A 22,906-nucleotide genomic window follows, 5' to 3' on the forward strand; every position below is an offset into this window, starting at 1 on the left:
CCGTAATTGTTCGGTGAGACAAGCAGCAGACTTGCTCACGGCTTTTATTGCATGTTTAAATGATCTCACAACAGGCAAAATAACGGTTACCGTTGCGGCCACACCCCACAACAAGCTAAAACCACTGAACTCTATAACTGGAATGGCCCCGATCGTTTGCTGCGCATTGGAGGATTGAAGCCACCGGAAGTATAGAACTCGCCATGTTTTTTCACCCAAAAAAAGAAAGCCTCAGAACTAAGAGGAGTTCGAGATGCCGTCTTGTGCTGCTATTAATTACACAAATTGTGAAAATCGCGAGAAGGGACTTACATTTCACAGGTAGGTAAATGCTTATAAATAATAAAAATGGTTAAGAAAATAGATACTTTAAATCTGTAAGCATCTTTTCATCTAAGTAGTTGTAAATGACCCCTTATTCTCCTTTAGATTTCCACACTGCTCAACTTCTAAAGCAATGGGTAGTAAATATGCGGAGAGACAGGTGGATTCCTGCAGCCAGATCGCAACTCTGTTGTAGTCATTTCCCCGAGGAGAACTTCGACAGGACCAGCCAGACTGTTCGATTACGACAAAATGCAGTTCCAACAATATTTGACTTTCCTGATCATCTTCTAAAGGTATGCGTTGCATTTAACTTTGATACTACGTAGATCCTTATCATAACACATACCTTGTGAACACTGAAATTGAGTTGTTATGCATTGTAATTTCACACAATAGAGGTAGGAAAAAACTTAAACTGGAGGGAAATTTTGAGATTTGGGTCTAGTAAATTTACTCTGTTTCAATTGAATTTTTATTAATTCGTGTTAATTTTTTTTTATACCGAAACATAATAAATGTAGTGAATGTGTATGCGTGTGTGCTTTTTTGGGTGAAGCAAGATGGCCGACCAATGGCTTCATGCGGTCAGCAGGGACGCCCCTTCCAGTAGTATAGAGTTCAGTGGCTAAAACAACTCTGAAACCCCGATGTCACTTCCTGTCCGCCACTGATTCTGCTCCCCTACAAGGTAAGCTGTCTTAAATGGCTTACTTTCTCTTATTGTATCTACTATATTAGGTAATAGGAATGTAAAGGTGACTATAGGGGTGTTAGCTCATGTCTAGAGGGCTGTACAAATGTTAAAAATCAAATTTAGAAGAAAGTAAAGCTTTCTATGCCATAACTACGAAAATATTCAATTTATAATGGGATCTGAGCGGAAATTCACTTATCACAGTTGCATGTGGAACCAACTAACCGCCATAAATGAGGGATTACTGTATTCTTGTGCTTTCTTTCTTTCTTTTACTGTGCATATGACAATACAACTTGTGAATCTTTCCATTTGGAACAGCGTCAGTATTACGAGACTAATTCATTTCAGATAGACATCTGATTTTATTAAACACAATCATTTCATTCAAAACTACATCCTTTCAAAGTATGCATTTCGTATAATCAATCCGCCTGCTGACAACAGAAACAACACGTGTGCTTTGAAATCCCAACAATGGAGTAATTAAAAAAAAAAAAGAAAGCAACTCTGGCCATTGGCTAACAAATGCTCTGAGCAGTAGCTACATAGAAAAAGGGAGTGCACTTAAACATACCATTTGTTTATGAAGCTGGAAGGCAGGGGTGTCCAAACCTTTTCCAGCAAGGGCCACATTGTAAGCAACACGAAGATATGCAAAGAAGATACATACATTTCAAGAAAACTGCATCTCATTTTTTTCAAATATTTCAGAAATTCTTCTTAAATCATCTATATAATATGCTCCCCCCCCAACCTCATTTTCCAAAAATGACAGCTTTATTTTGTACGTCATAATATTACCACATATTTTTTTGTAACATTTAGATTTTGACTTTATGCTGGTAACATTACTTTTCCCGCAACATCAGTTTCCAAAAAATACAACTTTATTTGTTGTTTTGTTTGCTTTTAATAATATTTTGACTTAAAAAAATGAACAGCTTTTTAAAAAATATTTCAACTTTATGCTACGAAAATGACATTATTCCTCCTAAAAAATATTACGTTATTCTCGTAAAACTTCAACTTTTTCTAGATAGATTACAACGGTTTACTTTATTCTTGTAAAATGAACCAATTTTTGCTGTTATTGTTTTTTTTTTAGTTTTCTTGGTAAGTTCTATTTTAGAATGTCCTGCAGAACACAGCCACAGATCGCAAATGGATCCCTGGCCACACTTTGGACACCCCTGCTATAAGGCAATGTTTGAACCTCTGATTCAATGCTGTGTTCTTTCCACGTTTAAGGCACTATCAGGAAGGAGTGCAAAGAAATCAGACGGAAGACACCTGGTCGAGTGTTTGGCCACAGGCGCACGTGAAGGGGCTTCGGTACCAACAGTCTTTACAATACTCATTGGCACAATATCTGCACAGGACCATGGGCTTTCTGGTGCACGGCCGCCCACAGCCGCAGCGAGCCAGTTCTTTGAGCTTGTGCTGGATTTGGCACAAGCTGATGCCGTCGCAGGACGCAGCGTGGAAAACTCGGCAGTTGAGACACGCCAGCTGGGGGTCGGGGCGGGTGAGGTCGCAGCAGTCGTGGTAGCTGATTGGTTGGTGAATGAGGCTCAGTGACTTGGGCTTATCGTACAGAGACAAAGCCGACATCGCCGTGCTGCTGCTGAGGGTCGGCGATACGTTGGACGCCGCCGCCACTTCTTTCATCTTGACCGGGAGCCGCACTTGGTGGCCTTCGCGGGAGCACCGCAGAAGCGTGGCGCAGGAGGTGTCGTGGAAAGCGTCGCAGTCGACGCACTGGTTCAGGTGGAGGCGAGGGGAGCGGAGGCAACTGCAAACTCTGCTGCTTTCCGCCTCTATCCTATCAGCTTGCAGACTGCGAGGTTGGAGGTCCGCATCAACAGACTCCTCGATGTGCCGGCCCACACTGGATGAGGAGCGTCCGAACGGTTCCGACTCGGACGCGCTAGCGAGCTGGCAGTTGAGTGTGGAGATGCAAATGTGTTCTCTGGAGGATGGGAAGGACAGGGGACCGTTGTTGCGGACAGCCCGCGCCGGCATGTGGGGGCTGTCGTCGTCATGAACGACCGTCACCCTCTGTCCCCCGTTAACCTGCTTGTCTGTGTACAGATCCACATCTGATTCCCCATCAGACTCCATCAGCGGCTGTTTGACTCCCATCGTCCTCTTCGTGTTGTCCAGCGCCACCTAGTATGGTGACACACATTTTTCATCAGCGCATCTTTCAAGTCACATTCAAGCAAACTTTGTGGTCCGAAGGATACAGTATGAAAAACACGTGTGCATTATAGTTCCTAACATATACGCCATAAGTTGTAATGATATAGAAGAGGGGTGTCCAAAGTGCGGCCCGCAGCTGTTTTTATCGGCCTGCCACACATTCTAAAAAATCTAATTTAACATAAAAACTTAAAAAAAAAAACTGGGAAAAAATTGAAAAATCGGCAGTAATTTTAGAGATTAAAAAAAAGTTGTCATCGAATGTGAAAATTTCATAATTTTATGAGAAAAACCTAATTAAATATTGAAATATTAATACTACATAATGGTAATAGTTTAATTTATTTTGAACGTGCCTATAAGTTACATTGGAATACAATTCATAGTTCCACTTGTCCACAAAGGAGTAGGAAGAAGCAAAGCTTATTTAATCCTATACAAAATCCAATATTAAAGAAAAAAAGATGTTTTTTTTAAAGTCACCATTATGAGAAACAAACAACGAAACATTACAACAAAGTTGTAATGTTTTGGAAAATTCATTTGCAGAAAGAGTTCTAATGTTACGAGAATAAAGTAAAAACATGATGGAAATAAAGTCATAATCACAAGAAAAAATTGAAAAGAAGAAAGCTGAAAGAGTTGGGGAACCCCCCCCCAGCAGAAATAGAAAAAAACTGCTGTAATTTTACGAGAATAAAGTGAAAATGTTAAAAGAAAAAAAGTCATAATCTAATGAGAAACTAAACAAAATAACATTGTAATTTTTGGAAAATTAGGTTGGGAAAAATGTTATAATATCATGGGAATAAAGTCAAAATATGGGAATAAAATCATAATCATGAGAAGAAAAAGTTGAAAAAAGAAAGTTAAAATAGTTGGAAAAAAAACCCCAGCAGAAATGGAACAAACAGCTGTCATTGTATGAGAATAAAGTCAAAATACAAATATATAGATATAAATGTAAAAGACAAAAATGTATTCTAATGGGAAAGAATGTCGCAAAAATGAGAAATAACCTTGTAATATGTAGAAAAATAATGTCTTTTAGTAGTTTAAAAAGTTGATCTATGAGGGAAAAAGAAAAAAAGAAATAAATAATAAGAGGCTTTTCCACCTACATGACAAAGATGAGATGCAGCTTTTTTTCTTCAAATTTATGGAACTTCTTCTCCTATGATTCTAGCATATCTACATGTGTTGCTTTCCAAAATGTCAAAGTTGCATTCTTTCATTTTTCACGATGTGGCCCTTGCCCTTTGGACACCTGTGTAGAATACAATAGAATAGAATAGAATAGAATAAAATAGAATCTCTGCCTTATGTTTATTATTGTGGTTGCAGTTTGCAGTGACACTGTATCACTCGTTTCTAATAATTCAAATTTTCCACAATTCCGGAAATGAATGCATCATTTTTACACGTGTGGATTTCTGAAACGATTCAAAATGTTCAGGCGCTCGTCTTTCATCTGTCTAGTTTTTCCCCACGTTCCAAAAATTCCACAAACTCCCCCGTTTTCCCCACCCAAAAATTTTAGGTAAGTACTTAACACACAACAACAATGAAGTAGCATTCTGTGTGCGTAACGACGGCTACGCGCAAACAACAAACACGTCATTTTAACAGTTATTCACAAAGCGCCTACAAGGCATGCTGGGTACTGTAGTGTTGGGTACTCCCCTCAATACTACATTACTACATTATAGTGAGATATTAGATCTGCAATATATGGAGCCCAGGACACATCATAGATGTTTTTTTTTTTTAAATTGCCCGTGCATGTTTGTGTGTTTGAAACTGTAATTTGTAACTTCATGTTCTGTTGTTCAATAAGGGGTTTAAAAAACATGATAAAGCTGCGGATTTCTTATGACACAAACCAAAAAGCTCCATTTTACCTGTCCACACACAGACACCGAATTCTGCGTCATTGGCAATTATGCAAATTAGATGAAACTCGTTCCCCGGAAGAAATGAATTGCGGCAAACCTTGAGGCTATGTCCGCGCTGTCTCTCCCTGACCACACACAGCTCCCACTGGGCATCACCGCCGCCCTTCTCCAGGGCTGCCAGGAGAAGTCGGCACTCGCAGCGTGCCAGGAAGAAGGCGCAGGACAGGCGGAGGAGATCCTCCAACACGTTTGGGCCGACTCTGAGGGACTGGAGCTGAAGCTGCTCCCGCCGCGTGGAGTACTGGTATCCCAGCAAACCAAAAAGCTTCTCAATCTGGGTGGCGGACAGCACGGGTTTGATGTAGTGCGTGAACATGCCGGAGTACATCTGGGAGAAGAGAGAAGCAAATGTTATTCAGGAAAATACTGTATAAAGCACTTTTTTTTTTTAATCCATCATCAACCTTGACTTCTTTGTACTCCTCCCTCCAGGGTCCAAGGTACAGGTTGAGAGCAGCTTGTTCCAGAACCTCAAATGCTTTCCCTAGACCTTGCAAGCCTCCTCTTGCTTTCACGTGTTTGCCGCTACTTGCTCTCTGTGTTTTTGTTGATGCGGCTTCCATTCTGAGCGACTCTTCCATCACCTTGAGAGTCTCCAGGCCCAAGCAGTGTGCTTGTTGAGCATTCTCCTCCCTGAGTAACTCCTCCGCCTGCTTCCACAGCTCTTCATTTCCACACGCCAGGTAGGAGCCTCGCTTCACGATCTGCTGCTCCAACACGTGACCATAAGCGGCCACCAAATGTTTTGCTCTTTCTTGAAAGATGCTCATCTCGGCCTATCAGCTGAGGGATGAGAGATCAAATGATTAGAAAAATGCTTTGTAATAATAATAATAATAATAATAATAATAATAATAATAATAATAATCAAACATGTATCATTAGAAGATGCTAAAAGCAATCCAATGTGAAAATATTCTAACCCTGGGGCCTGGGCCACATGGTGAAAAATGAAAGGATGCAACTTTGCCACGTTGATATTTTGCTAAGAAGTTAGATATATTTCAAGAAAAAAAACTGCATCTCCGCTTTGTCATACAGGAGAAAAACCATATTATTAATATCAACTTCACTCTTAGCTCTTTTTTCCCCAAATATTTCAACTTTCTTCTTACATAATCTTAGTTCTTGTCATAATATTATGACTTATTCACATAATATTCTAACTTTTTCCCCAACCAAGTTTCCCAAAAATTAAAACTTTTTGCTGTTGTTTCTCGTAATATTCTGAAAAAAGTCTTTTTTCTTTAATATTTCCACTTTATGCTAGTTTGTTTTCGCAAAATTGCAACTTTTATTCTTGTTAAAATGCGACTTCTTTCTCTTCATATTTTGACTTTATTCCATTTTTGCTGTTTTTTTTTTTTTTAATTTCCCCATCTACTTCAACTTTCCTCTTATATTAGGACTTTATTTCAATGATATTTTCAACTGATTCGCATGATAACTTTTCCACCCAACCTAATTTTACAAAAATTGCAACTTTATTCTGTTTAGTTTGATTCTCAAAAAATTCCAACTTCAAAAAACCTTTTTTTTTTTTTTTTTTTTTTTTTTTAAATATTTCAAATTTATGCAACCAAAATGAAGTTATTTTTCCTCATATTATTTTTACAAATTTAAAATTAAACGACTTTTTCTTTTTGGATTTCAACTTTTTTTGCTTAACATTTTGACTTTATTCATTGTAAAATTACTGCTGATTTTTTCATTTTGCTGTTGTTTTTTCATGTATATATATAAATATATGCATATTATATAATTTTAAAAAAAATCTTATATTTTGAATGTGCCACGGACCAATAAAGAAAACAGACGCGGGCCACAAATGGCCGCCGGCATGCGCTTTGGAAAACCCTGTGCTACACTATCTGAACTAAACAGCCGCATCTTAGCTTTATGTTATAAACAACAAAGTGCATCAGTGTAATATCTAACACAGCCGGTCCTCATGTTATGACTCCCACAAATGACTTACAAGAAAGAAGACAAGAAAAAGAGAACTACTTGCATGCATGTAGTGGAAGAATACATTGCTCTTTTTTCTTTTTCATTGACTTTTTTCCCCCCAAGCATCAGGCTAAACTCATCTGATGGCAGGCCGTCAAAGAAAAGGAAAGTGAAAGTGAAATTAGACATGGTTCAGAAAGTGGAGAAATCAACACTGGTTGGTCCAACTGTTATTGTTAGCAATTTATTCCCAATGTATCATTTTTGAAACTTATTATTTATTCCCTTTCCTTCTTTTGGAGCAGCCTCAAGAAGAAGGACGCCACACGGCTGGACAAACTTTTGAGGAAGGCAGGCTCTGTCATTGGCACTGAGCTGGACAGCCTGACATCTATGGCAGAGCAAAGAACACCGAGGAGGCTCCTTTCCATCATGGACAACCAGCATCATCTCCCAACAGAAGAGACGTTCAAGTGGCAGATTACTATCACTGTCCTGCTCAACCGGAAGACTGAGCAGATCATTCCTCCCCCATGCCATGCAGCTTTTCAACACAACAGAGGGGGAGCAGTACAAACACACACAGGACTGGACTTACTACTTACTTACTGGATTACATTATCACAAATAATTATTATTATGTATTATTATTATTATGTATTGGAGTGAACTGTTCCGTATTATTGATTTATTCTTATTCTATTTTCTTATTTTTCTTATCTTGCCTGTCTTGCTTTGATTATTTATTCTGATTTTTTGGAGAAATGTTCAAAATGTGAATTTCTCTTGGAGATTACCTTAACACTGCACACGGTTTATAGTGTCATTATTTTAGCTGATATTTTCTTCTGATTTTTTATTTATTTTTTAAATACCATTCTTTCCTTTCATACAAAAGTGGGGAAAAAATGATTGACAAATGTCGGAAAATAATATATTGTAAGTGTCAACAAGTAAAAGCTATGATATTAATGAATTATCAGTAATAGACATTTGGAAATGGGAGGATTAAATACCTTCCTACTCCTTGTCAGACATGTTGAACTGTGCTAATGTAACCATGTGATGATGTTCCTTTATCGAACTTGTTACGCACGTCTGAAACAAACATATCATATAGCATATCATTCTTGTATTTCATCTTTTTATGATGCCATTTTATGTTGGTAGGAACGGAACTCTTCGGGAGACTGATTTTTTTTTTTTATTATTTGTCTTGTTTAACTGTATTTTTAGAATGTCCGACTAGTATTTTTTCGTTTGAGAAAATATGGCACCAATCGACTTTTTATTTATTTTTTTTTTTAAGTTGTTCCGCCTTGGTTCACCGCAACCGAGCACTGCGTCCGATCAGGAAAAGCTAACCCAGCCAGGCTAACAATCCTAAAGCTTACCATGTTAGGCGGCAAAGTGTTTCTGTAAAGATACACGCCGAATTAAACAGCGACTCTCGTCGATGTAAAAGACATCATACCACATTTGTAGAATTTCTGACGTTCCGCCCAAAAGCAAGCTATTTTCAGAATGTCGACAAGAATGCATGAAATTTGACATCTCAAATTCTTGCTAGCTTCCGACTCACACCGACACAGTGGTTCTCATTCATCGACAAACACTATCAGTTGACAAAACACACGCAAACTCAGCTGTCAAACTCACCTGTACCTGCCACACGAGACGCTCGTCAACGATTAAAACATTTATGGGTCCAACGAGAAGTTGCCCAGCCGCATTTAGCCGCTTGAAGTAAACACAGTCACGTGACACACTGCGTTTCCTTGTTTCACGGAGATGCGTTTGGTTTGTGCACCTGGGCCGTCTCTGGGTGAGCGGGCGTCCCTTGTCAACGGTGAATTTCAAACGCAAAGTGTGGTGTGTTATGATAATACTGTACAATACCAACTAAAATGCAAATGAAGTATGTTAAACGCCTTAAAGCGGCACATCTTACTTAGACTGTGTCTAAAATTCAATACCTGGGGAGAGAGAGTAGGCGTAAGCGTAAGAGTGCCAATTGCGCCACAACTGGCTGTAGTTATGAACTGAAATGACCCTTTAGCCCACGTGTCAAACTCGTGCCATGGAGGGTCGAGACGCTGCAGGTTTTCTCTCCAACCAGTTTCTTCAGCAGGTGATTTAATTGATGAGCTCCTTCCCTCAAACTGAAGGTGTTGATCTTTAAAAATCACCTGCTTTAGTGACTGGCTGGAAAGAAAACCTGCAGTGTCTCAGCCCTCCATGGCACACGTTCGACAACCCTGCTTTAGCCGCTAGATGGCAATATTTGATGCAGTATATCATGTAGGTGACAAAATGTACATTAGCCAGCTCAGTGTTGGGGCGGGTCTTGGGTGACATTGATGGGGTGGTATTTTATTTAAAAAGCATGGTACAAGATGACAAGTTGAGCAGCTGAGTCATCATGTCAGACAAGGTGGTGTTGGTTCTTGGTGGAGCAGGAACTGTGGGCTCTGGGATAGTTCAAGCCCTGTTGGATAAAGGTAAGATGCAAATGCAATCTTCTTTTTCTTTTTCTTTTTTAATCCAAGTTAATCCAAGTTAATAGCATTGTAATAACTCATTACAGCATGTGCACAGAAGGATTTTGCATGCTATCAGACAAATCAGAAAGCATTCTAAAGCAAGTTTTTTCTGAAAAATTGTTCCTATTTTGTTAAAAAAAAAATTGAAAGAATCATTTCACACACGCGCGCGCACACACGCACTCAATATGATCCAGTATAGTTATACATACAGACATACTGTAAATGCATTAATGTATGACTACATAATATGATTAAAAAATATATAATTTTTAAAAATGTATTTTGCCTTAATTTTAATATTAAATAGTTAATTGCAGATATTTTTAACTGATTAATAATTGAAGTTATTATTTATAATGCGTTATTAATTAAATGAAACATTTTTGACCAATGTATCTATAGTACATGTTGTATTTATTTTAAAAGTTTAATTATGCAAAATTTAATTTTTTTTGTACAATCTATGTATGATATACAGTATTTGTATAGTATATTTGATATTATTAAAGAATTGCAATTATTCTGTAAATAATTATTTGATTGCTTTTTCATTTTTAATGAGTTAAACGTTTTTGAACAATATATGTGTGATATATGTATAGTATATTTTGGATTTATTAAAGTCTTTTAATTATTTTGTAAATAATTGATTTAACATTTTTAATGAATTAATTTAAACTTTTGCACTATGTATGTATGTATGTATGATATATATGTATACTATATTTTGTATTTGTTAAAAAAATGTAATTTTTCTGTAAATAATTATTTGATTTATTTAGAATTTTTAATTAATGAAATTCAACTTTTTTGTACAATGTATGTACAATATAGTTGTATAAAGTATGCCCACATTGAAGAGGGGCTTCAATTGTTTGTGTTGGCCAAACAAGAATTTGATGCTTTTAAGTCATAAAGCTGCCATCTGTCATCCCTCACATGACCCTGACAAACGCATTAAGATAACGCTGAGCGATTAGTCAATGCTCACTGACATGAGAGCAGGATTAAGCGTGTCTGTGTTAAAGGTGCTGCGTTTTGCAAGGCTTTACAACGGATTCATGAACAAGCTGGTGTGTGTGTGTGTGTGTGTGTTTATTTACATAGGTTTCAAAGTTGCAGTGATCTCGCGAGACAACAACCGGCTGGAGAGACTCAGATCATCTATCTCTGCCAACACAAAACACCATCTTGTCACAATAGTGGGGGATGTGGGTGAGTCACGCGTCACCTTAGTTACACACACACACGACTTATATACAGTGGCTTTCATAAGCATTCACCCCCTTTGACGGGTTACCCTTTTATTGCTTTCATAAATCAATCATGGTCAATAAACTTTTTTAACAAAAAAAATAGGAAAAAAAAGTCTTTAATGTCAAAGTGAAAACAGATTTTTATAAAGTAATGTTAATGAAAGAAAATTATATAAGTGAAAATAATTGGTTGAATAATTATTCACCCCCTTCAAGTCAGTATTTAGTAGATGCACCTTTGGCTGCAATCGCAGCAGTGAGTCTGTGTGGATGGTCTCAATCAGTCTTGCACATCTGCCCACTGCAATTTTGCTCCATTCTTCTTTGCAAAACTGCTCAAGCTCTGTCAGGTTGCGCGGGTATCGGGCATGAACAGCCCTTTTCAAATCCAGCCACAAATTCTCTATGGGATTGAGGTCTGGGCTTTGACTTGGCCACTCCAGAACATTTACCTGGTTCTTTTTTAACCATTCCCGTGTAGCTTTTGCAGTATGTTTTGGATCATTGTCTTGCTGGAAAAGAAATCTTCTCCCAAGACGTAGTTCTCTTGCAGACTGAAAAAGATTGTGCCCCAGGATTTCAGTGTATTTTGCAGCATTCATTCTGCCCTCTATCTTTACAAGCCTTCCAGGTCCAGTTGCTGAGGAACATCCCCACAGCATGATGCTGCCGCCACCATGGTGTGTTTTTGGTGATGTGCAGTGTTTGGTTTCCGCCAAACATGACGTCTTGTCTGATGGCCAAAAAGCTCAATTTTGGTCTCATCAGACCAAAGAATCTTCTTCCACTTGACCATGGAGTCCTTCACGTGCTTTTAATATGACTTTTCTTCAACAGTGGCTTTCTCATTGCCACTCTCCCATAAAGCTTTGACTTTGAAATGACTTTGAAGAACCCGGGCAGCAGTTGCTCCATGCACAGTCTCTCCCATCTCAGCAGCTGAAGCTTGTAACTCCTTCAGAATAGTTGTAGGGGTCTTGGTGGCTTCTCTCACTAGTCTTCTACTTGCACGGTCACTCAGTTTACGAGGGCGGCCTGATCCAGGCAGATTCACACAAGTGCCATATTCCTTCCATTTCTTGACAATTGATTTCACTGAACTCCAAGGGATGTTCAGTGCCTTGGAAACTTTTTTGCAACCATCCCCTGAATTGTACTTGTCAATAACCCTTCCCTGAGTTGCTTAGAGTGTTCTTCTGTCTTCATGATGTAATGGTAGCCAGGAATACTGATCAACCACTCTCTGGACCCTTCAGATACTGGTGTTTTACAACTCAATCACTTGAAACACACCCACACCACTCAGGTGATCTTCATTTCACTGATTGTGAGACTATTGGCAACAATTTGATGGACCTCTATTGAATTAGACCATTAAATTAAAAAGGGGGTGAATAATTATGCAGACAATTATTTTCATTTATATAATTTTATATAATTTATATATATATATATATATATATATATTTATATATATATTTATATATATAATTTTATATAATTTTCTTTCTGTTTTCTGTTTTCACTTTGACATTAAATATTTTTTTTTTTTCCAATATTTTGTTATTAAAAAAGCTAAATTTTATTGACCATGATTGATTTATGAAAGCAACAAAAGGGTAAACCATCAAAGTGGGTGAATACTTATCCATCCATCCATTTTCTATACCGCTTCTTCCTCATTAGGGTCACGGGGGCATGCTGGAGCCTATCCCAGCTGACATCGGGCGACAGGCGGGGTACACCCTGGACTGGTCGCCAGCCAATGGCAGGGCACATATAGACAACCATTCACACACATTCATACCTATGGACAATTTAGAGTCGCTAATTAACCTCACCTGCATGTTTTTGGAATGTGGGAGGAAGCCGGAGTACCCGGAGAAAACCCACGCGCACACGGGGAGAACATGCAAACTCCACACAGAAATGCCCAGGGGAGAATTGAACCCAGGTCTTCCCGATCTCTCTCTCTCTCTCTCTCTCTCTATATATATATATGTATATGTATATGTGGTTTCCTCAATATCCCTCAAACTAATGTGGCGTAATGAAGACATGGTTCGTGCAGGACCAGGACATCGTTTGTGTAAAGCAAGACAAATACCAAAAGATGCGATACAAGTTAGAGAAAAAGTACCAAAAAGCTCACCTGTGACTCTGAGTGATAGTCCCTGAGGTTACAATACTGAAGGAAGACATCCAGTGCTTTATGTCATGTTCCGCTTGACACCTCGGACTTTAGTTTTACTTTTCCTTCGTTTTCACCTAGTTTCCCGTTTTGTGCACTTGTTTTCTTTGGCACAATGTGCTTTGCGGTCGCTGGAAAGCGCGTGCAGGGGTACCCGTTTGTCATTAGTAGTCAGCAGTACTACAAGTATTTAAGTGGAGCCGCATTAAACGCAAAGAGCAAATCACAACACTTTACACTCATCCTAAATGAAATATTGACAATGTAAAGGCCAAACTTGGTTTTTAATTCCACACAGAGGACAGTTTGACGAAGTCTCACTCCTGCACCCATATCATTATCGCCACAAACAACCGATATCCCTACTGATGAAAACTGACATCCCTACTAATGAAGACTGTACCTAAGGAGTAGTGTCTTTATTCAAGTCTTGATTCTGTCTCTATGTCAGGGTCAGAGGAAGGAGCAGAGAAGGCAAAAGAGGCCCTGCTGCAGAAGGTGGGGAAGGTTACAGATGTGGTTTCCTCTCTGGGCTTCAGCTGGTGGCAGGGGGGACCCCCACATACCCAGACTCTCAAAGACCTGCACTGGGTTTGTAAACACGGCGGCTGATAGAACCATGTCAGACTTCTACTTGGAAGATAGAATTGTATCATTTCAAAGAAATCGCATGGATTTGAATAGTACTGGTGGGGACTGTCAATCATATTCTGAATTAATATTTCCTTTCTTTGCAAATCTCCAGGTCATTGAGTCGTTACTTTTTAGTACATTTGTGTCATGGAAGGCCTTCTTTCCCTTGGTGAGGGACGATGCCAACTGTAGCTACACTTTCATCACAGGTGAGACTGGATTGGGTACGTGGTGGTTGCCTACTTCTTCTCAGGAATGAGTTCAATGCCCAGAACACGTCCTAAACATTGTACATGGGAAGCCTTGACAAAGAACTAATTTGATTCATGCAACAATGTCCCCGCTCACATTCTTCAAGAGCCAAATGGTCCATAGCAGCAGTCAATCATCAAGCCATCCATCTTCTTCCACTTATCCGAGGTAGGGTCACGGGACCTGCAGCCAAAGCAGGGAAGCCCAGACTTCCCTCTCCTCGGTTACTTCGTCCAGCTCTTCAAGGCGGATCCCCAGGAGTTCTCAGGCCAGTTAAGAGAGTCTCTCCAACATGTCCTGGGTCTTCCCCGAGGCCTCCTACTGGTAGGAAGTGTTCTGAACACCCCTCCAGGGAGGCACCGGGACGCGTCCTGACCAGATGGATGAGTCACCTCATCTGGTTCCTCTCAGCGTGGAGGAGCATAAGTTCTACTCTGAGTTTCTCCTGAGTTTTTTGTCCCACGGGTGAAGTGGATATCGCGATCATGGGGCACGTAGTAACTTTTTCAAGTGTCACTGAACAACTTTACTCTCTTGTTATCATTATACTAATTATGTCTTGTCCTCAAAACACTATTTGTGTGTGGTTGTTTAATGAACATAAACACATAGTGTGTCCAGCCTTATGATGGGCAGCAAAACCCTGATCGGAGCATCCCTACTCATGGCCATAGGTGAGGGTAGGAATAAAGATCGACCGTATCTTTGAGAGCTTTGCCTCCTGGCTCAGCTCTCTTCACTACGATAGTCCGATACAGAAACGTCATTACTGCAGGCGCTACACCAATCCTGTCAACCTCACGCTCCAGCCTACCCTTACTCATCAACAAGATCCCGAGATACTTGAACTCTTCCACTTGGGGCAAGACCTCACTCCCAACCCGGACGGTGCAATCCTCCCTTTCCCAGCTGGGAACCATGGGCGTCGTATTTGGATGTGCTGAGTCTCATCCCAGAATCTTCACACACAGCTGTGAACCGCCCTAGTAAACTCTGAAGGTCACAACCCGATGAGGCCATCAGGACTACATCATCCGCAAATAGCACAGACGAGATTCTAACGCCCCCAAACTGGACCCCCTCAACCCAGAAATTCGGTCCACAGAAAATAATGGAAAAAATCGGTGACCCCTGTAAATCTAGCCTGGTACAAAGTGATACAGTTGCTACAGTAGGTTTTGTTCTAGTAGTCAGTCACGCTCTATTTCACAGGGGGAGCAGGTGAAAAGCTTCTGATGCCTGGGACCGGTTTCCTGACTGTAGGGGCTGCCAGCGCCCTGGCCTTCTGCCAGGTTCTACGAGAGGAGTACCCCGACCCGTCCTGTAAACTCTACCAGGTGAGACATTCACAACATAGAGTGTATCGAGTGGTACTTCCAAGGTTGAACAAAATTCTTCCTGAGAATGTATATAGACAGCGATATCATCCATTCAAATGACATCACAACACTTTGTAAAAAGTACAAACAATAAAACTCCTCTTTAATGTTCTCACCCTTGTCCGTCATGGTCCTGGCAGGTGATTATCAACACAGGTGTAGCTACTCCAGAGCGATTGGCCCCTGGGTACTTGAACCACATGGACTTGGGTGAGGCTGTAGCCAAACTGGTGGAGCGACAAAACGCATCCCACACTGTCTTCACCATCAACTGCCCCGCAGACCTAGAAACTGTCTTTCTCCAGGGGAGCCTTTAAATTTGGAAAGTCCACTGAGTTCTACAGTAGCTTGTTGCACATCCTCCAGTCACTGAACTTCGTAGAAACACCGCTATGTTCTTCTTGTTAATCTGATTAGTAGCAAAGTTTGTGTGCAGGATGAAATCCTTAAGGCTCTGTCCCACTGCGCCGTTTAACGATTCCCTCTGAAAAACAAAGGCCTATGGTTTTTGGACTTTCTTGGTTTTCCAGCTGGTTTACAGACATTCCAAACTTCGGACATGGCATCAGAATTTCCCACGGCCAGCTTTGGATAGTGATCGACTATTCTCTGGCGGTTTTTTTTTGCCATTTTCAGCATTACCGGGGAGGAATCTTACCGCTTCTTAGGCTTTTATGGCTCTTGGGCAGGCGGCCAGCTCGTCCTCCTTTAGCCACGGAACTCATCATATGCAACATTTTGTCTTTTTTTTTTTTTTTTTTAGTTTTCTTGTTACATTTTTAGACCGTGCCACAGGCCGTAAATGCCCCCCGGGCCGCACTAAGGACACCCCTGGTCTGGGAGCTATGACTGTTGTGATGAGGTGATGGGTGGAGCTTGGCCTTTGGAAGTTGATAGACATAATTCAGACGTTTTTCAGCTATTTGGTTAGTTACTCATACTTAGCCAGACATTACATAGGCATATTTGGACATTACTCCTGCTGTTCTCTCTACCGTCCATGACCAAAATATTAGAATATGCTGCCGTCTGATGCAGTCAGACGGGAGGCAGACGGAACGGTTAAACGGTAGTCTGGGATAGACAGAGCCTTTCAGTGTACCATTTAAGTGTTTTGTAGAGCTGCGTAAACATTACGACACAACTTATATGGGTTTTGCTTCAAGAGGGATTGAGGGGCAAATAAAGAATTTGTGGAAGATACTTACCCACAAAGAGCAGAAGTGCACTAACTATAGGAAAGAAACATGAAAGAAATTGTCATGGATATACAAAGACTGATAAATATGGTGTCTCAAATGGAATACTTCACTTCAATAAAGTATACTGTGTACACTGTGTACTTAGTGTAATTCCTGGGTGTCCCGTCCCAAATCCATTACTGCTGTTGTGCACTTACTGGAAATGACGACAGCAATATCGACCCACTTCTTCGTCTCTCCTTTTTAATCTTTGAATTGCAACCACTTGAGTCTTAAGAGTTGTGCCGGATGGCTCGGAATTTTAGCTCGATGGCTAGCGCTCTCGACTCACTCAGTGCAACACATCGTGACTGATTGGGAGTTAAGCAGTGTTAGCCAGACGAGCTGAAAGGCGGAGCTTTTTAACTTCATTGAGCAGGCAGTCTGTGGATGCTGGTTCCAGCCCCGGCCAGGGTGTGTGGTTGATCTGTGTCACACACGCCCCGAATGTAGCTGTAGTGGAACAAGTGCATATTCTGGTTCTGGTTGAGACTATCAGTTGTTTTTCTGAGCCACTCAAATTTATAGTTTTTTTTTTGCATAAAATAGCTAGATTTTAAAAATATATTGTTTAATGTTTTTATATAGATTTAGGCCAGGGGTGTCCATACGTTTTTCCAGTGAGGGCCACATAGTGAAAATGAAAGGATGCAAGGGCCACTTAGTAATTTTGTAAAGCAACACATGTGGATATGCTAAGAAGTTATATACTGTATATTTCAAGAAAAAAACTGCATCTCAGCTTCGTCACATAGGTGAAACAGCCTACTATTACTATCAAAATCGCTCTTTGCTCTTTTTTTCCCATTTTTGCTGTTTTTTTAATGTTATTATTTCAAAATATTTCACCTTTCTTCTGAAATAACTTTCAGCAATTTTCATATTATGACATTATTCCCATAATATTGTAACTTTTTCCCCAACCTAATTAAAAAAAAAATGGTTTTGTTAGTTTCTCATAATATGACTAAAATAAATAAATAAATAAATATATATTTCAACTCTGCAACTAAAATTTAATTTTTTTCCCCTCATAATATTATGAGTTATTCTTGTAAATTTTGGTTTTAGTTCTTTTATTTTTAGAATGTGCCATGGGCCAATAAAAATGATTGTTTTATTTCCAAATCGCCAATCCAAGCTCAAGTCTTAGTCCAAAGGGTGATTGCATACTGTACTGCGTAGTAGTGTACTGTAAGTAGACTGAAGAGCTTGAGCACCACGTTAGCGTGACTCTCTCAAGCGACACCCCTGTAGGCCCCCCTCTATTGTCATCTTATGTTTTGGGCCAAAGGGCCCTGGGCTCAAGTCAACATGAGTCGGGAGGCCACCTCAGACCAGAGTAGAAGAGGCTTCTTGTTGTCTTTGCAACAACAATGCTCCTTTGTCATGTCAATGAAAGATCTGCATGCTTGGTTTGGAGCGAGCATAAGTGAGAGGAGTTGTTGCTGGAAAAGCGGACAAGGAATGACTTTGGTAGTTGTTCCTTTAGCGAGACAGCTTCATTCGGAGATGACAGGGAATGCTTCTTCTTGAAAGGATGGAATCCACGCACACAAATTGTCATGTTGACCTTGATGGTCATCGCATTCTAATAGGAAAATGTTGATGAGGGAATGAGAGACCCTTGGCTTTTTACACCACACACAATATCACACATATGCAACTTTTTTGGTAATGATATACAAAGTAATCACACAATTACATATGACTTACTGTCCCAAAAATAAACAAATAAATGTGGAAAAAAAACAAACTTACTGGCCTATATAGAATTTAGGTGATTATTATTTTTTTTTAAATCTTAGATGACATCATTTTAAAAAACACCTACAATGTCTACATCTTTTTCTTAAAAGCTGTAAAAAAAAAAAGAAGTTAGGATTGGTTAGGTTTTATTATTTTTATGTATTTACATGAAGTCAATAATTAATATTGTATTTTTAACATTTAATATTTAATAATTAAAAATGAAATTGTTTTCATGTGATGTATTTTAAATTATGTTATATATTAAAATATGGCCACATGGTGGCCGAGTGGTTAGCATGTTGGCCACACAGCAGGAGATTGGGAAGACAAGGGTTCGAATCTCCGTTGGGCATCTCTGTGGAGTTTGCATGTGCGTGGGTTTTCTCCGGGTTTCCTCCCACATTCCAAAAACATGCATGTTAGGCTAATTGGGGACTCTAAATTGCCCCCAATTTAAAGTCGTGATTGTGAATGATTGTTTGTCTATATGTGCCCTGCGATTGGCTGGCGACCAGTCCAGGGCGTACCCCGCCTGTCGCCCGAAGTCAGCTGAGATAGGCCCCAGCATACCCCCGTGACTAAATTGGATAAGCGGCATAGAAAAGGGATGGCTATTAAAATATGATGTATACTATTATAATATTTAATATTAAGCATAAATAATAACATTTTTATATATATTTTTTAATTATGTGTACATTTCAAAATAATGTAACTATACTTTACAGTATGTATTTTTTGTTAAAAATTTAAATATATATTATTTAGTATGTATCAATTAAAAATAACATTATTTTGTGTTTATTTCATGTATTTTTAAAAATGAAAAGCCAATAGTTTTACTGTTCAATATTTTAAAATAAATTATATTTGACTATAATGTTTACTTAAAAAAACATATATATACAGTAGATATATAATTAATTAGATAGACATAACTTATCCACCCAATGGAAATAACTTAAGACTTAAGAGAGGAAAATGATGTAATAACGCTAAAATAAAGAGAAAATGAAAAATGTCGTCTTCACTGAGCCAAATACATTTATTCTATTTCTTATTCTATTATTCGCAAGCCTTCATTACACAATTGTTTAATAATGAACAAGCAGCGTTATACAATTCATATACAATAAATAATGTGCAAAAAGCAGGGCTGGCCTCCATTTTTAATATGATACTTGTAGAATCTTGTAGACATTTGTAAGCATCAGTTGCATTCAAAAAGACATTTTCAATATTTTTTTTTTTTTTACCTTAAATACTGTCAACTTGTGTTTGGTCTACGAAAAAAGGACATCTTTCAGCCCATATACAATAATTTACATTGGGAATAAAACATCTACTCATGCCTCCTTATATTAAATACACGTGGCATTTCTGCAACAAAGAAATAAAACATTCTTTGAACAGCAAACTTTTTGCACACTTTTTCTTTCCCATGCAATGCTTCTTTCATAATAATATCATAATATAGACAATAAAAATGAGCAAAATATAATTTCTGTCCAGCCTTGTTGTTGATGGACTTGAAATGAAACAAAGAAAAAAATTGAATTTGAAATTAGTTGATTAAAAAAAAAGAAGAAAACGTCTGACATCATCATTTGCAGTAAAAATGCAAGAACAACACGCGTTTTCAATCCAATAGCAGCTGCAGACTCAACAGTAACAGGCACAGAATAAACAGTAACGTCCACATAAGAACAGTAACATCCACGTAATACCACATCGTGCTCCAATATCATCTCATCTTTGCGAGTTGGCAATGTGGTGCAACCCGTTTAGGCAACGCCCCTCAGACTGGCTGACTCGCGTCGACATAAGCTGGCGGTGTCCAAAGTGAGAGTGGGAGCCATTTGTAGCCTTTTTTTTTGGCCCGCGGCGCATTCTAAAAATATATTTTAACAAGAAATAAACCCCCAGCAAAAACAAAAAAACCCCAAGACAAAATAAAGTTTTTTGGAATATTAGGTTGGAGGAAAAAGTCATACTATTGCGAGAAGGAAATTTACGGCGATTATTTCAGAAGGATGTTCAAAAAACAACCTCAGCAAAAATGGGGGAAAAAAGTTGATAGTAATAATAAGCTTTTTCACCATGTGTTGCTTTACAATTTTCCAAGTGGCAAAGTTACATTCTTTGATTTTTTTTGCTGCAGGAAAATTTTGGACACCCCTGCCATAGCTTACATGGATGATATAAGCAAAAGTAGCCTGTTGCCTGGATATTTATGCGTGACGTTGTCCAGAGACAAAAGGAGAAAGTCTGATGATGAAGCATGTTTCTTCGTTAACATGCTTTTCCTCCATTTGTGCAAATTTGTATTTAGATTCTTGTGTTTGCATCTGATATTGCGATATTTCATGCTCTTAAGTAACAGAGCTTCTGCAGGAATTTCCTTGTACAGTATGTCTTGACTACAATGCCAAAGATTTTGTAGATATGCACAAATCTTTCTTCCGCCAGTTAACAATCTAAAAATGAGATGGGTGCATTTTGTGGCAGAATGAAGCCATGCTTTTATTTTGCATTGAACAGGAAGTGAGTGTGTGCATGTTTTAATGCTGTATAACTAGACAGTAGTTGAGTTGCTGTTGTGATTTCACACTGAAGTGAACAATACAACAACACACGTGGACATAAACATAAAGCCATTTTTCATAGAAACAGAGCCTTTGTCGCCACAAAAGCAGGTGACCCATTGGCACTTTTTAGCCATAAGAAGTAGAAAACAGGGGCGGAGCTGCTACTGTGTTTATTACTGCACCTTCTGAGTGTTTGACTGGCAAACGGATCTTATCTCAACTTCTATTTTGAGTGCATAAACTAACAATCAGTGTAAATAAGTGATAAAGACTCACACGCTCGGTACTGTCAGCCCATTTCCTTCCACCAAGCGAGTGCCGTGTGTATTTCCACACACGCTCCAGCACTGTTTGCCTCAATGCAGGGGATTTATCTGCTTGGATATGACTTGCCTGATCCGGTCAATCATTTGTTGTATTGGAGTCTGCAATTTGTTTGTGTGTTGTCGTAGTGCAGCAGCAAAAGCTCCAAAACACCTGCCAATGCAATATTTCATTTTTATTATTGTTGACTGTACTGGAAATACACTTCCAACAAATACATTTAGCAGTAATGGTTGGCTACATCCTACACCAGCAGTGTCCATAATCTAATCCTCATATTACAAATTGAGTCTCCTAAAATAGTGATTGTCTTGTTCGAATATGATTTCTTTCTCTTTATATTTTGACTATATTCTCGTAAAATTACAGCTGTTTTTTTCCATTTCAACTTTCTTGTTGTAAATTTTCTTCTTTAATTATGACTTTATTCCCATAATATATTGACTTTATTCTCTTTTTCTGCAAACCTAATTTTCCACAAATTCCAACTTTGTTTGTTGTTTTGTTTGCTTCTCATAATATTACAACCTTTTTAAAAACAATAATGTATTTTCCCTTTAATGTTTCAACATTAGGCTACTTAAATTACATTATTTTTCCTCATTATATTACGACGCTATTCTCATAAAATGATGACCTTTTCTCATAAGATTACAACTTTTTTCTCCGAATATTTGGACTTTTTTTTTGTAATATTACTGCTGATTTTTAAAAGGGTTATTTCATGGAAATATTGGAATGATAAAGCCCCACAAGCACAAGGAGAACATGCAAATTCCACACAGACACCCCAACAAAGATTCAAACTCTCCATCTCCTGACGCCAAAGGCGAGGCTCGCTGGTTATCACCCATCAGCTTGCGGGAGGAGCCTTTGCATTGTCTTTACCATGTCTTTATTCCACCATGCCAACCGGATGGATAATCATAAATAGATGTTGAGAGATACCTGTTTCAAATGAACTGGTCTGCAGGAGGGTAAAGTCCATCTACATGCAGCGACTCAATGTAGGCCAAGGCGCTCTGCATCGAGGTGAGGCAGTAGCCTTCCTCTCCAATTAAATAGCTGAGACAGAGAAACAAGTGTTAGCTGATGAAGGAATAATACATACTGTCCCCTGTATATAAACTATAGAAATACAGGGATAAAATCAGAAAAAAGAACTTTGTGAAACAAGGTGTGCTCATGAGTACAGTAATCCCCCCTTTATCGCGGTTAATTGCTTTCACACGAGACTGTGGTAAGTGCATTTCCACAAAGTAGTATTTGTTATTTATAAATGGAATATTTTCAGTTAGAGCACTTACCACCTTCTGCATACCACAAAACTGTATTTTGTGCTCAGTTGTGTTGTCAATGAGTAATATTCAAATTTGTTTTATGAGCTGAAACATTTAAGTGTGACAAACATGCAAACAAATAAAAAATCAGAAAGGGGGCAAACACTTTTTCATACCACTGTATACAATAAACAACTACTACATTTCTACTCTTTCACACCACTGTATATTATATAGATTTTTTTCTTTAATATTGAACTATAAGCTACTGCAATTCCATTATTTTTTCTCTTAATATTACAAGTTTATTCTTGTAAAATTGCGACTTTTTTC

At 38.8% G+C, this 22,906-nt stretch overlaps 3 protein-coding genes and 1 long non-coding RNA gene across 9 annotated transcripts in view; 2 read left to right on the top strand and 2 right to left on the bottom strand.

Moving 5' to 3' along the window:
- The first annotated feature begins 31 nt into the window (after window positions 1-31).
- LOC129180974 (uncharacterized) lies at window positions 32-8,255 on the top strand. Of its 2 annotated transcripts, none has more exons than XR_008570328.1 (6): window positions 32-321; window positions 430-620; window positions 884-1,015; window positions 2,273-5,864; window positions 7,255-7,348; window positions 7,437-8,255. It is a non-coding gene; the product is annotated as an uncharacterized LOC129180974 (long non-coding RNA). The 2 variants fall into 2 exon arrangements; XR_008570329.1 differs by having other exon boundaries at window positions 5,261-5,864.
- On the bottom strand, window positions 1,363-17,529 carry spata2l (spermatogenesis associated 2-like). Of its 3 annotated transcripts, XM_054775456.1 has the most exons (5): window positions 8,791-10,009; window positions 7,193-7,522; window positions 5,586-5,964; window positions 5,219-5,509; window positions 1,363-3,193 (listed from the first exon to the last, which is right to left on the bottom strand). In XM_054775456.1, the coding sequence occupies exons 3-5, from the start codon at window positions 5,949-5,951 to the stop codon at window positions 2,300-2,302; spliced, it is 1,551 nt and encodes a 516-aa protein (XP_054631431.1). In that variant the 5' UTR covers window positions 5,952-5,964; window positions 7,193-7,522; window positions 8,791-10,009; the 3' UTR covers window positions 1,363-2,299. The 3 variants fall into 3 exon arrangements, with proteins under 3 accessions (XP_054631431.1, XP_054631432.1, XP_054631430.1); XM_054775457.1 differs by lacking the exons at window positions 7,193-7,522; window positions 8,791-10,009 and adding an exon at window positions 15,505-17,529; XM_054775455.1 differs by lacking the exon at window positions 7,193-7,522.
- Window positions 8,923-17,583, top strand: si:dkey-238o13.4 (uncharacterized protein LOC560780 homolog). The gene is made up of 7 exons (XM_054775762.1): window positions 8,923-8,980; window positions 9,549-9,632; window positions 10,785-10,892; window positions 13,576-13,715; window positions 13,870-13,966; window positions 15,222-15,346; window positions 15,529-17,583. Exons 1-7 carry the CDS (start codon window positions 8,923-8,925, stop codon window positions 15,703-15,705), a joined length of 789 nt encoding a protein of 262 aa, XP_054631737.1. The 3' UTR covers window positions 15,706-17,583.
- Window positions 17,584-19,394: 1,811 nt separating this feature from the next.
- vps9d1 (VPS9 domain containing 1) overlaps window positions 19,395-22,906 on the bottom strand; it is a 28,016-nt gene continuing 24,504 nt past the window's right edge. Inside the window, exons 16-17 of one of the 3 annotated variants that reach the window (XM_054775453.1) lie at window positions 22,242-22,358; window positions 19,395-21,446 (exon numbers count right to left, since the gene is read on the bottom strand). In XM_054775453.1, coding sequence (XP_054631428.1) covers window positions 22,247-22,358 — 112 coding nt within the window. In that variant the 3' untranslated portion in view covers window positions 19,395-21,446; window positions 22,242-22,246. Of the gene's footprint in view, window positions 22,359-22,906 lie in introns of all 3 variants that reach the window. The other 2 variants (XM_054775452.1, XM_054775454.1) reach the window with 2 other exon arrangements.

This window comes from Dunckerocampus dactyliophorus, chromosome 5 (assembly GCF_027744805.1).
Source record: "Dunckerocampus dactyliophorus isolate RoL2022-P2 chromosome 5, RoL_Ddac_1.1, whole genome shotgun sequence".
In the NCBI taxonomy this organism is placed as follows: domain Eukaryota; kingdom Metazoa; phylum Chordata; class Actinopteri; order Syngnathiformes; family Syngnathidae; genus Dunckerocampus; species Dunckerocampus dactyliophorus.

Bases quoted from the DNA above. Each gene is read 5' to 3' on its own strand.
- spata2l (XM_054775457.1), bottom strand. From the start codon at position 5,951: ATGAGCATCTTTCAAGAAAGAGCAAAACATTTGGTGGCCGCTTATGGT. The intron at 5,510-5,585 runs GTTGATGATGGA...CTCTTCTCCCAG, and splicing joins AGGAGTACAAAGAAGTCAAG to ATGTACTCCGGCATGTTCAC. The intron at 3,194-5,218 runs GTTTGCCGCAAT...TCACCATACTAG, and splicing joins AGCGCGGACATAGCCTCAAG to GTGGCGCTGGACAACACGAA.
- si:dkey-238o13.4 (XM_054775762.1), top strand. From the start codon at position 8,923: ATGCGTTTGGTTTGTGCACCTGGGCCGTCTCTGGGTGAGCGGGCGTCC. The intron at 9,633-10,784 runs GTAAGATGCAAA...TTATTTACATAG, and splicing joins TCAAGCCCTGTTGGATAAAG to GTTTCAAAGTTGCAGTGATC. The intron at 10,893-13,575 runs GTGAGTCACGCG...TCTCTATGTCAG, and splicing joins CACAATAGTGGGGGATGTGG to GGTCAGAGGAAGGAGCAGAG.